The following is a 13,120-nucleotide window of genomic DNA, read 5'->3' on the forward strand; positions in this document are numbered from 1 at the left end:
CCTGTCATCTGTCTGAGATGGCCTGGTCTAACGATTTATTCTCACAGTAAAGCGGTGTTGCGTGCCAAAACAGATTTTCAAGATAGCAACACAAAATGCATTGTTTTTGGCGTACAACACTGTCATACGATGGAGTATAAATTAAGTGTAACCCTCCTATTTTGCAGGCTTTTTTTTGCTGTTTTCATGCATAGAGAATTTTGTTTATTTTTATGCTCCTGTGTAGATGGTTTCAAAATTCTAGCAAGCAAGTGCAGATGCCTGGTGCTTCTCAGAATAGGACTGCAATTTGTTAAAAAGGAGATTACTGGAGCACATTAATTAGTTGTCTTTATTTAAGATGTAGTGAGAGTGTAGAGTTCCAGTCTATTATTGCTAGGAGATGTGTTAAACTCTTCCTCCTGTCAGCTGTTTACACCAATAGCCAATTTAAAACCACAATTGTATGAATAATAATAATAATTTAATAACATCTTCTGGGCATTTTGTTGTAGGCTGACTATTTAAAGGACGACTTCACCGATTTTCAACCTATCTTCATATAATTGGTCCTCACTAATACTCATGATAAAATGGTACCATTTTTTTCCTACTCGGTCTGTGTCTCAGAGGAGGGCTGTGGACAGTTCAGAGTCCCGTCTACCAGTGACATCATCAATGGGGAATCCAAGCTAATAGAAACTGCAGGCTTTCTATTCCTGGAAAGTTGCAATGCAATAAAAGAAGCCATTGTTCTTGTGTTAATAAAAATCGAAATAAGAAATGTGAAATCTTGTTGGAAAAAAAAATCATGCGTAACGATGATGTCACTGGTAGACATGTTTCTGGACTGTCCACTGCCCTCCTATGAGACACAGACCAAGTAGAAAAAAATTGTACTTTATCATGAGTATTAGTGAGGACCAATTATATGAAGATAGGTTGAAAATCGGTGAAGTCGTCCTTTAAGTAACCACTTAAGCCCTGTTTTATACTTGGATGGTGTTGTGTGGAGAATTTAGCCCATCTGCTATTTTTTATTTTTTTTTATGTTTGAAAAGTTAAAAATGTTCATCTATCGACATGCCTTAAATACGGATGCCAGGTTGAAAGTCTCCTAGGGCAATGGTTACAAACCGGAATATGTTACAGTTTACAGCTCAGTAATAGTCAGAGCATGTTCGCCAGTAGAACTGGTTCGCTGCTTGATGGTGTCCACGTCTCTCTGTCTCTGAATGCTCCTCATCGCCACAGCAAGAGGAGGTGCAGAACACTGGGGAGGGGAGGATTGGGCTACTGGGAGACTGGAGAGAGGTGCCTCCCACACACTCACACACTCACTCTGCCTGGGAGTGTTGTGGTTTGCTGTGATGAGTGCTCTTTCTTTCTGACTCCCTCTGAATGTTTTTGAACAGCTGTGTGTGACCTGTCCACGCCTCCATCTTTAACCTCTTGAGCCCTATTATACGGAATACTTTGTCATACGGTGGTGTTGTGCAACGGAAATAGCATAGAAATATATAATGACATGTCCAAAATAGGGATGCCAGGTTGAAAGTGGTTAATGTCGTATTCAGACTGAGGAGAAGATGAGAGATGAGTCTGGTGGGATCGTATCCCAGGTAACCAGAGGTTTTGTCTCTGGGTACCATCCAATGACACTAATTGGTTCTTTAGACCTGTGGAAACTGTTTGTTAGCAGGTGAGGACAGCCACTGCTTCCTCGTGTGGACCAAATGAGACACTTTAAATTTGTGTTGTGTTGTGTTGTGTGTGCGCGCGTGTGCGTGTGTGCGTGTGTGACTGTGTGTGTGTGTGTGTGTGTGTGTGTGTGTGTGTGTGTGTGTGTGTGTGTGTGTGTGTGTGTGTGTGTGTGTGTGTGTGTGTGTGTGTGTGTGTGTGTGTGCCTGCATGCGTGCATGCATGCGTGGTGTTCTTGATGTTCTTCTCATCTTTCCTACAACACCTAATATACACTGTCCTCTTCCATCAGTCAAAATCCATTCATCTCATTCACTTTAATCCAGTGGTTCTCAGACATTTTAATTTCAAGGACCCCAGTTTGGTATGCATTAGGCCACAGACCCTCTAACTCAGTGAACAAATGGACCATTTGCAAGGATGTGGTTCCAAAGCAGTGGATTAAACCACTGCTTTAATCCACATCGTTCCAACATTTAAATAAAACAGCATAATGTCACACCTTATTAGGATATTGGCATAGAAGTGACTACTGTAGTAGTGGAATGTTAACCCTGTTTTCATTCACAATTTCACATACTGTAGCACTAGCAGCCAAGTTAGAACAAAAGAAATGGAACATTTTATTTCATTTTAGTTGAATATTTTATTCCTTTAATCTTTGCTCAAAATTAATTGTTGCTAAGCTTGAAGAGAATTGGTAAATTTGTGGTGTTCATAACTTTGGGTTATGTCTTTTTGTCCATACAACATCAACTGGAATGAATGACAGAAAAGCCTTCCTGTCTTTTATGTCTTTGCTTTCCTGACGTCTTTTCCTATATTTTACTTCCTTTTCTTCTCTCATCTCACGACCATTCCAATCTTTTTCTGTTTCTTTTCCTGCATTCCTGCTAGGTTATAACGCTGCTTGAAAGAGTCACAACATTAACCAATGTGAGTTAGTTAGTGGTAAAAACTGAAGCAACTGTTCCAGCCTCGAACCCCCATAGAGTGCCACAACCTAAGTGCTTTTTGACACTTCCTGCCTACTGTACCGTAGTCGCTGTTCTGTGCTTAGCTGAGCTGAAGCTGTCCCGACACACAGCACCCCCTACCTCTGTCTCTGCCATTAAACAAGAGATCTCTCCGGACGAGCGAGACACTCCTCCCAACAATACCAATACCAATACCCCAACAATACCAGACTGAGTAAAAAGGGGTTCTGTAAATGTAGAGTCATATAGTATAGTATAGTTACCTTTAATTGACTTACCAACCCAAAACAACAAAGGCCTTGTCCACTGGTAAATGACACTCAGTCAGACAGAGATACAGTTTTTCCTGGGAGGAGAGTCTGTGCTCCTCAGACATCACTTCTCTTAATGGAACTGCTCCCTTTATCAACAAAGTAAAAACTCTTCTGCAGCTGGCCATGAATGCTTTAGCTGGCGCTAGCATCTACTGTAGATGTGTAATAATAATAAGACAATTACAATATCCCATCAGAGTTTCATAACATGGCTGTTTTTGGCTGTTTCCTGGCTGTGTGGCGGCCAGACTGAGGTGTTCATGGTCATACTTGCATTCCTTTGCCCCTTGTCTGCTTCAGTACCGGCAGGTGTTTGTAATTAAGGCAGTGAAAACGAACACTTGATTGGTTGGTTTAAATGATGCGTCCTGTGTCCAGGTTCCTGAGTGGACGAAATGCAGCAGCAGAGAGAAGAAAAAGGAGAGGAAGTCGGACAAACCGTTCTACTCTGACTCAGAGGGCGAGTCTGGACCCACCGAGTCTGCTGACAGTGGTAACAAGAGAGACGGGGAGCGAAAGGGGGGGGGCGGGGGGTAACCAGCAGGGTGGCAAGGATGCTAACTACAGAACCACCAAGGGCGTTCCGAGCGAGGTATAGCTGCAGGTTAATTAGGGAGTAATTGTGGGGGGTACATGAGGGAGATGGCAGTTGGGTTGGGTAACCAGCAGGGTGGCAAGGATGATAATTAAGTAGTTGATTGACTAGAGAGAAAACTAGGGTGTTACCTAGTGAGGTAACTGGAGGTTAACCAGAGGGTAACTAGAGGTTAATTAGAGGGTAACTAGATGTCAAGTATGGGGTACTAGAGGTTAACTAGGGTAGGCATAACTAGAGGTTATAATTAAGGGTAACTAGAAGGAAAATAGGGGTAAACTTGATGTTAACTAGGGGGTAATTAGTGGGTAACAGGGTGGATTGGGTCTGTTGTCAGTCTAGTATTATGCTTGCCCATGACAAGGTACACTGGAATACTCTGCTTCACATCTCGTGCGCGTGTGTGTGTGTGTGTGTCTGTCCGTGTCCGTGTCCAGTTGAAGTGTTTGTATGCAGTTCTTAAGTCCAAATTCTACCCTCCACTCTCCAAATTGAAATGTTTATGACCTGTGACCTCTCCTCCCAGAGTCGGACTCGGCCAGCAGGTCTGAGAGCAGGAGCGCCAGCGAGGAGAGCGAGGAGGGCTCCGAGAGTGAGGAGAGCGAGGAGGAGTCTGAGTCTGAGGACGAGGAAGAAGACGAAGAAGTTGAGATGAAGAAAAAGAAGAAAGAAATCAAGATAATAGTGAAAGAAAGAGAAAGGTAGGAGGTTGTATTGGCAGATGGAGGTCTGGGCATGAGTGCTTTACTGTCATGTTTTATTGCACTCTCAGTTTTTTGTCTTTATTGAACCAATAGAAACAGACAGAGAGACATACAGGGTGACATACAGGGTACACATTTTTATTTGCACAGAGAGACAACTGTGATTTCCATCATTTCAACTTGGAGCAGTTGCTCCTGTGCTTTGCCAGGCATTAGGGACACACCAGACACACTGCAAAACCCTGTGTTGATTTAATTGTGAGAGTGTACCAATGGATAAAGTAACACAGGATTTTATAAGTTGAGTTGATATCTATATATTAGCTTAGGCCTAGAAATTTGTACCCAAATATATTCAATTCATTCACCTTATTTCCTACTGACCATACTGCATCTGACATGTAAAACGCAGTCACGCACTTCCATTTAAATCAATGTAAAAGTAATGGGAAAATATCCTCATTTGTTGCATTATTCAGAATCAGTGTCATTTTCAGCAAACAATTTATATTTCAGTATGCTCCTCGTGACCTTTGACATTTTCTTCTCTCCCCAGCGAGCAGAGCAGTGATGAAGAGGAGAGGAGGAAGATGGAGAGGAAGAGCAAACCACCACCACCGCCACAGAAGAAGAAGAAGATTGCCTCTGCGTCAGAGTCTGAAGAAGAGGAGTCTGAGTCTGAGAGCAGCCAATCAGACACAGATGATTCAGAGTCTGACACGGAAGTCAAAAAGAAAAAAAAGGTACCGATTGGGGTGCCCTGGTGGTTCACTGAGTAAGAAGAGCACATGTCACGTGAATAAGGCTGTAGTCCTTCCCGCGGCTGGCTCGAGTTCAAATTCAACCCAAGGCTTTTTACAGAGCCTCCAGTTCTTAATGGCCCTTGTGTTCCATTCCCTTCTCAGACAGCGGTATCCAAACCTCCCTCTAAACCAGCCAAGAAAGAGACAGAGAAAAAGGAGATGTCTCTACTGGACTTTGATGATTGTAAGTTATGTCACTCATAATGTATACTATACCGACCCAGTGCGTGTGTAATGACAAAATAAGTAACACATTGCTAGACTGCAGGGTCCAGGGTGTTTTATAAAATCTGGAAGGATTAACTTTTTCTAATGAATTCTTGAGAGGTTCAATATAAGGACATTTGTTTTTTTTCTCTGTAGTATTTTTTCATCTTATGCAATTTTATACCAAACAAAAAATACTTTATATAATTTTTTTTAATTAAGAATATGATAAGTAAATAATGACCACTAAATGACCAAATAAAAGAATAAAAAGAAAACAAAGAAAGGAAATATGAATGGAAGATGACGATAAATAAATATACCAAAATTAGCTCATTATCTTCATCAGGCTGATATAGGCCTGGAGGTGGAGATTATGTTTTCGCTCCTGTCCATGCATCCGTGTGTTCATCCGTCTGTGCACAGCTAATCTCAGTCCCCGCTGGACAGATCGGCGTCAAACAAACTTTGCATGCACACTCCCAGTAGCCAAGTTGTATAGTTCAATATTGATACCGATTTTATGAATACATACATCTCAGCAGAGTTTTTTTTTTCCTCTCAGAATAATCTTTGTCATGTCACAGGTTTACAGGTGTAAAGAAGTGAGTAAAACATTTTTTTTTCTCTCCTCTGCAGTTGAACCCACTCCGTCTCCCCAGGTGACTCCTGTGAACTCGTTCCTCTCCAGCAGTCTAGTAACAGATCTGGAAGGATTGTCTTTGACAGACCAGATCATGTCTCCAGCAGTGAGTACATCTCCCAGTCTGACACACGTCACAATAGTAATCAAAAGTTATTATCACTATAATATCATTTTTGTTACCGCTAGGGCGGGGCTCATTCTGACCTGCCAAATCATGTTTCAAAATATACCTCCCTCCACCCTTCCACACCGCATTCTTCCTGTAGACCATCGCTACATCCAGATCGATGAAGAGCTATGAGTTGCTGCATCGTATCACAGGCGAAGGTCTGTCAGTGGAATACTGTTTCAGCAGACAGCCCTTCAATCCAGACCCTCACATGGTGGGCGTTCAGATCACCTTCACAAATAGCTCGTCCTCCGAGGTCAAAAGCCTCCACATGGAGGACGCACGCCTGCAGTCAGGAATGAGGGTGAAGGAGTTCGCTGAGATTGGTAAGTAGATATTTTAAATGAATACATTTGAAAGAGAGTAGATTACAGACTAACTGCATACATTTGTTATTATCATTTGACAATTCAAATTATTGGTCTAATCATAATGTTTCTGATATGATCAGAGGTGTTACCAGCGGGGGAGTCGGCTAGTATCATGATGGGCATTGACTTCTGTGACTCAGTGCAGGCTGCTAACTTCCAACTCTGGTGAGACAAACACAAAATGGGCAAGTCCTCCTCATTTCTTAGTAGGGCAGAACGATTATGGATTTTTAGGCCAATTCCAATGGCCAATGTCATCAATCAGACAGCACAGACAGCGTGCACAGTGGGGTGAGAGAAGAGAGGAGGGAAGCCTGGAGAATTAAAATCTATCCTAATCAAATTCTCTACGGGAGCAAACAACATGCTTCCATATATACAGTATTACAAGTAGAAAATGTGGCGCTTTGCGACACGTAATCAGCTTGGCCGCCGTTGCCGGGGTTATTGGATTGACAATGAAATACATATTGGCCGGGTTATTGCGTTGGTGAAATTGGCTCTCTTCCTCCCTCTCTCGTCTGGGATCTCCATATATGGGCAGAACCCAATGCCGCGCATTGGAAAGCAGCTTGAGAAACATAATCAAGATAACAAGCACATTTATACAACATAACATTCGGCCTTGTGATCAGGCAATTTGAAAAGTGATCAGTGATCAATATTTTTAGGATTGTCCCATTATGATGAGTTGGCTGATCAGTGTATTCCACACACATAATAGGATTAGATACAATATACAATATAAAATAACAAACCTCTGTTCTGTTTGTTTACAGCACCAACACCAAGAAGTTCTTTGTGTCGATTCAGCCGCCAGTTGGAGAGCTAATGACTCCCATCTTCATGACAGAGAATGAGTTTAAGAAGGAGCAAGGTCAGTTGAATATTCAATACGGGTAATAGCTACATAATGTGTTATGCTGTCAAAATAAAGGCTAGACCAATATAACAATATAAAAGGAAACATACTCTTCAAGAAATAAATTAAAACACTGGCAGCGTAATAATCATTGCATTAAAACAAAGCTATAAAAGAGTTCAGGGGTTTTAAAGAGGATATTGATCTTACCAGTCTAAAATGCTTAGGCAGTTTGTTCCGCATAGTTAATAATGTGATTCTGTTTGAAAGCAGTGAAAGGATTATCCACACTCTCTTGAGTATAGTTTCTTATATAAATTGTATTAGAGGTTTGCACAGCAGCAGCAGTCTACCTCGAGAAACAGACGCGTTTCGGCACGTAGGCCTTCCTCAGTGTTTTGAACTAAAATACGTCGGGTGGAAGTGACATATATAGCTAAACGATAGTGCACAGCTGTGTCTCATTAGTGAATATAATTTATAATACAGTCATGTTTACATTCAATGCATCATAAATAGTATTTGTATTTTACAGTTTCCACAATCGCCACAACTAAATAATTTGATTACAAAAAACAATTCAATAATAATTCTTCATTCAATCCCTTTGGGAACTCTGTATTTAGGAAATGGATCCAGTTAGCCTCCCTTTGTAATTGTACCCGGTGTCTGTCCCCACCTCTTCTTAGTGGGTTGACTACTTCTAAGGAAAGTATGAAAGCAGTCACAGACTCGGGAGAGTTTCTTCCAATAACGGGCTTATGGACAACAGGGGATGTGTCCTTAATAAGGGCCATTAGTTTGGCTCTGACAGACACAACACAAAAGCGAGGTCTGGTCTCATCTTGAAATAAATGTTGGCATTGCTAGTAGAAACGCTGTAGTTCATGCTCATAATACTGCTTCTTGCTTTAAAACAAAACGTAGTGTTTCACATTATACTGAGGCAATATGATGAGCTATTACTCATCATATTGTTTCACTTGTACTGTTTTGTATTTGAAACCTGTACTTGATAGTACCAGTCTGTATTCCTTCCATTATATAAGCAGACGCTGCTTCATTTATTCGTCTTCTGTTCTTCAACTGGGAAACCATGTGACCTTCTTTCAAACTGCTAACTGTAAATTCTGTGTCCCCTGGTAAACATTCACCAGCCGCTTCGACTGCTTCACCAATCAACTAGAAATGTTCAAACAGACAAGATCTTTAGATCAGTGGATCTCAACTCCACTGATAGCGTCCTTTTTTAACAAGTTCTAAATTGCATGTGTCCAACGTGTAAATTAGACCTGATTTGACCGATAAAATGAAAACCAGTCAGTAGTATTCTTTTGACAACCACTGCTGCTCTTGACAACCACTGCTCTACCCTCAAATTTGATGGCCCTATTATAGTATCCAAGGTGGCTAATAGGGTAGACAACGACACCAAACCAGCCACAGGAAATATCATTCATCTCCGATCAAATCATAGTCTGTGTTACATCATGTCATTTTCATGGTTCTCCCCTCTTGGTTCCAATAGAGGCACTGTTAAAGAATGTTGGTAAGTTGACTTTGATAGATCTGTTCTTCCCAGCTATCTGTGCGGCACTTGCCTTCTAGCCAGCTAGCCTCACACCAGCAACCACCTACACCTCCCTTCCTTCTGCCTCCCTCCCTACTGCTTCAGGCTGAGTCCAACACGCCCCACCCCTTGCCCCCTGAGTATATGGAGGCTTTTATTTCAACCAGGGGATTCCATCTCTGGTTGAAGGTGTGATAAAGGGTCAATCCATGCTGAATCACATAGGGAAGAAAGCAGCTGCTGCTCTGCTCTCTATGGGTTGACACTTTCACGCAGTGGTGGAAGAAGTACTCGGACGTTTAACTTAAGTAAAAGTATGCAAATGATCGATTCATTCATTAATCGATAGTCGATTCACCTTATCGATCGATCATCGATTCATTGATAAGCGGTGATTTTCTTGAGAACCTGAATTTACTATTACTAAAGTACCAACTGCTTAGTAGCACCTGAGACAATGCTGAAACATTTTGTCATGAAAATTCTGGTGTTATCCTTATAAGAGTCTGTTAGAAATGTAATGAATAGTAACCTCTGCAGAATGTTCAATTCCAGCAATTCCAGCACCAACACCAAGAAGTTCTTAACGATCGATTAATCGATAGTTGATTAATTGTTAACATCCTTTTGCACTACAATGTAGAAAAACTCAATTGCAAAAGTATTGGAATAAAAATGTACTTACAGTATACCAAATGCAGAGTGGATCAATTCACAATCATATTATTGGAATAAGTAATGCTGTGTGTTGATCACTTTAATGTTGCAGCTGGTAAGGGTGGGGCTGATTTTAATTACTTTATTTATGTGCTGCTAAGTAGCTTAAAAAGAAAAAAGAGCTTACACATCCATTTGAAGGTGCAGGACAATCTGATCGATAGCAGGTGAAAGTGACTTGCTCCCAGTCAGTTTATTTACGTCTCTCATCCCGCTTAGGGTCTTTATCTTTCTGATGAAGATGTCAGATGCTCTTTGTTATATTACAAAAGTGATGGGTCGCACTCAGAATGACAAGAGTGAGTTAACTTTTCTATTATTTCTTCCCCGTGTCTTTAGGCTACAAAGAACAAACGTTTCTATCCAGCCTTCGTCAGCCTTCGTCAGGCTGGATAGCCGAAACGTTTGTCCTTTGTAGCCGAAATAATAAAATATGATATTGGTCTAAGAGAATATCGCACCAGAGGAGTCAGAGCACGGTGGTAACAAAAAGTTTATCTATAGATGCTCTTTGTTGCAACATGTTTGAAAGTTTGAACCCACAGAGGTTATTTATGCTAATTTACCCTTTCATTAGTAGGATGAGCCGATGTAGAGTTTGGTTGGAATAGAAACCTGCATACACTCAAAAGTCCCATGGCAGATGACTGGACAGCATTGCTCTAGCAGGTTACTAGCGGCTGGATGATGGTATAATAGTGACTTCATCTCCATGGATTTGAGCATCTCAAAATCAACGGCTGTATAATTGTCTGAGTTACAGTGAGTAGAAGCCAAGATGTAGAACATTTTTAACACATTCATAGTTCTTATACTGGGAAAACACAAACTTTGTGTCACTTGTCAACACAATATTTGAAGTTGACTGCAAAATAACAAATAAAAATAAACATTTGAATGACACCTGAGAGCATTATGAGTAACTATTAAACATATTCATCTCTTTAAAGTTGTCTTTAAGGATCATCATCTGTTTTCTAAATTGACAGAAATCTTTTGTTTTTTCTGTTATATAATCTGAAATTGATTTTTTTAAATGAAACCTTTAGTAACAATTGTATGCATGTACATACAGTATGTACTGTATGTTGTGTTGAAACATTCCTAACCAGCCTCATGGATGTACAGTACTGAAAATAACCTCTGTAAGACAGCAGTGTTGAGATAAATAGAGCTGAGCTAACCTAGCCTGGCTCCAGACCATAGACCCTGCCCACTCCACTGAGTGGACTGCTTCTCTGCTTTAAGCTTCACGAAGCTTCAGTCTGATAACCAGGCTAGAGCTAACCTGCATCTTAGAACCTTCTCTTAAGACACTGCACTTCTTCACTGAGAGCACACACACCCTCACTCACTGTTCCATCAACACAATGTTCACAAAACCATTGATCATACTCACAAGGCAGCCATTTTACATTTATGTCACACTTGGGAAATCCACCCCAAGTGTAACATAATAGGATCAGGACAGACAATGGTCAATGACTAGAAAAGTCTTCGAGAAATGCTTGTTGACATGCTTGTTGATTGTGTGCCACATGTATGTTACACAGCCTTTGGAATCACTAAAGCACTGACTGTGTTGTCTACTAACTAAATGAAAAGTGAATCTGATGTTTCAATGTGTTTATCCATTAATTCATGTTAACTACATTAGCTAATGCCAATTCGTGTGACCTTATTTTAAAGTGTTACCATTTAATGAATCTACTGGACCCATTGAGAAACATGAGTACATTACAGAATCATTTTCAGCAGTAGTATCTGGTTTTACATAGATTGATGTATCAACTGTTTCATCAGGTCTGACCTCAGACACTCTTTTTATTTTCACAACTGGCGAGAACAGATGCTAGACTTATTGAAGAATGAATGAAGGCATTCCTAAACATATAATTCCATGACTTTCCCTGGCTACCAAGACATCATAGTGCACTGGACACTCTCCCATCTTAACACCAGTTTGACACAAGCAACATCCTCTTGAGAATGAAACCTCTCCCAAGTATTCATCATTACCAAACAGTGTCCAAACAAACAGCCAGCCAGCAGTGGAATATTCTGGATAATTACCTGTTGTGTTGTGGGACTCTCTGTAGGTCAGCTGATGGGTATGAATGAGGTGATGGAGAAGCTGACCCTGTCTGAGAAATGTCACAATGAACACGCCATTGTCCAAAGAGTCACCGCCGCAGCCAACCTCAGCAGGGTGCCTTGTGGCTCTGATAAGGAGTGCAGGTAAGAGGGATGGGGGAGGTCTGTTGTGGCAAATTAAACAATACATTGTTTTTGTTCATTGTCCACAGTGCTGTCAGAACATCGCACTGTTTATCACACATCACCCTGATGCCTGACGCAGCCGTTTGTTCCTCTGTTCCCTTGACTTTACTTCACCTTTGTTTCCAATCTTTGCTGCTGCTGTGCTGCTGTGACCTCTGAACTTTGAACTCAGCCCCCCTATTCCTCCTCCTCCTCCTCCTAAATTTCCTGTCCACAGGTTTGCTGGGAAGACAGTGACCAGTGGCAGCTTGGTGCTTGTCACCGTGGCGACCAGAGAGGAGCGTGGTGCCCAGCTGATGATAAACTGTGAGAAGATGCTAGTGGGGGCCATGTTGGTGAAGGACATCATGTTGGCTCTCACACAGTGACACCTCACCTCCAGACGTACCCTGTTCCCCTACACTGTAAAATCCTCAGCGTTCATTTGACTCTGAGAATGTACAAATGTAACCAAATGGACCAGTACGGGTCCATTTGGTTACATTTGTACACTCTCAGAGTTACAAATGGAAAAATGAACACTGATGATGTTACAGTGTACACGCCCAAACACAACTACACCACAGCAACAGAGTGCAGAGTTTCCACCAGTGCGCTGTGCCGTGCTGTGCCGTGCTGTGCCGTGAAAATTATGGTTAAGAACCCTTTTCTATAATATCAGCCTGCTTGGGCATACATAATAATGGTGAAACATGTCAGTCCTTCTCAGACCCGCGTGTCACCTGGTGCTGACCCGTTTAGAATGGGGCTGTGGAGGCGAGGTCTCGATTTTACGTGCCCGTGATTGGACTGTCAGCTGTCACTCAATGAAGATTAAGCCAAAAGCCGTAAACGTTAAGGTAGTTAGTAGTACACACCAGGAGCGACGCGAATAAACAATACGAAAATGCATTGTGATTATTTCACTTCAAACTTTTATTTTGGTGATGCCTCATTCATACAGGTTGATGATTTTTTCGCGCAGAAAATGTAAAAGAAATATAATTGAACTAGAAAAAGTGCTCCTCGGAGCACAGGTCTCCGCCAGGTCAGGTACGTTATTCTGGCCTCCTGGTGGCGCTATAATAGGCCAATGTGAAAAGGGTGCCATTTATTCATAGGTCTTTCACGGCAATCAGACACTACATTCATGATATGAGGCATTTTGTTCCAAAAATGTGTTTTGCTAAATTAGACCTGCTGGTGGTGCTATACAGGCCAATGTGAAAAGGGTGGCATTTCTTCC

At 41.5% G+C, this 13,120-nt stretch overlaps 1 protein-coding gene across 7 annotated transcripts in view; it reads left to right on the top strand.

The window, feature by feature from the left end:
* Positions 1–12,395, top strand: part of ap3b2 (adaptor related protein complex 3 subunit beta 2) — a 32,982-nt gene extending 20,587 nt beyond the window's left edge. For 2 of the 7 annotated variants that reach the window (XM_084060765.1, XM_084060766.1), the window contains exons 18-28: positions 3,350–3,464; positions 4,093–4,267; positions 4,827–5,013; positions 5,176–5,257; positions 5,920–6,029; positions 6,193–6,421; positions 6,547–6,631; positions 7,246–7,343; positions 8,857–8,877; positions 11,715–11,853; positions 12,068–12,395. In XM_084060765.1, the coding sequence (XP_083916891.1) occupies positions 3,350–3,464; positions 4,093–4,267; positions 4,827–5,013; positions 5,176–5,257; positions 5,920–6,029; positions 6,193–6,421; positions 6,547–6,631; positions 7,246–7,343; positions 8,857–8,877; positions 11,715–11,853; positions 12,068–12,263 (1,437 nt within the window). In that variant the 3' untranslated portion in view covers positions 12,264–12,395. The remainder of the gene's footprint in view (positions 1–3,349; positions 3,465–4,092; positions 4,268–4,826; positions 5,014–5,175; positions 5,258–5,919; positions 6,030–6,192; positions 6,422–6,546; positions 6,632–7,245; positions 7,344–8,856; positions 8,878–11,714; positions 11,854–12,067) is intronic. The other 5 variants (XM_084060767.1, XM_084060770.1, XM_084060769.1 and 2 more) reach the window with 3 other exon arrangements.
* Positions 12,396–13,120: the final 725 nt, after the last annotated feature.

The sequence above is a fragment of the Gymnoscopelus microlampas genome (genome assembly GCF_963454915.1).
Source record: "Gymnoscopelus microlampas genome assembly, chromosome: 6".
Classification (NCBI taxonomy): Eukaryota; Metazoa; Chordata; class Actinopteri; order Myctophiformes; family Myctophidae; genus Gymnoscopelus; species Gymnoscopelus microlampas.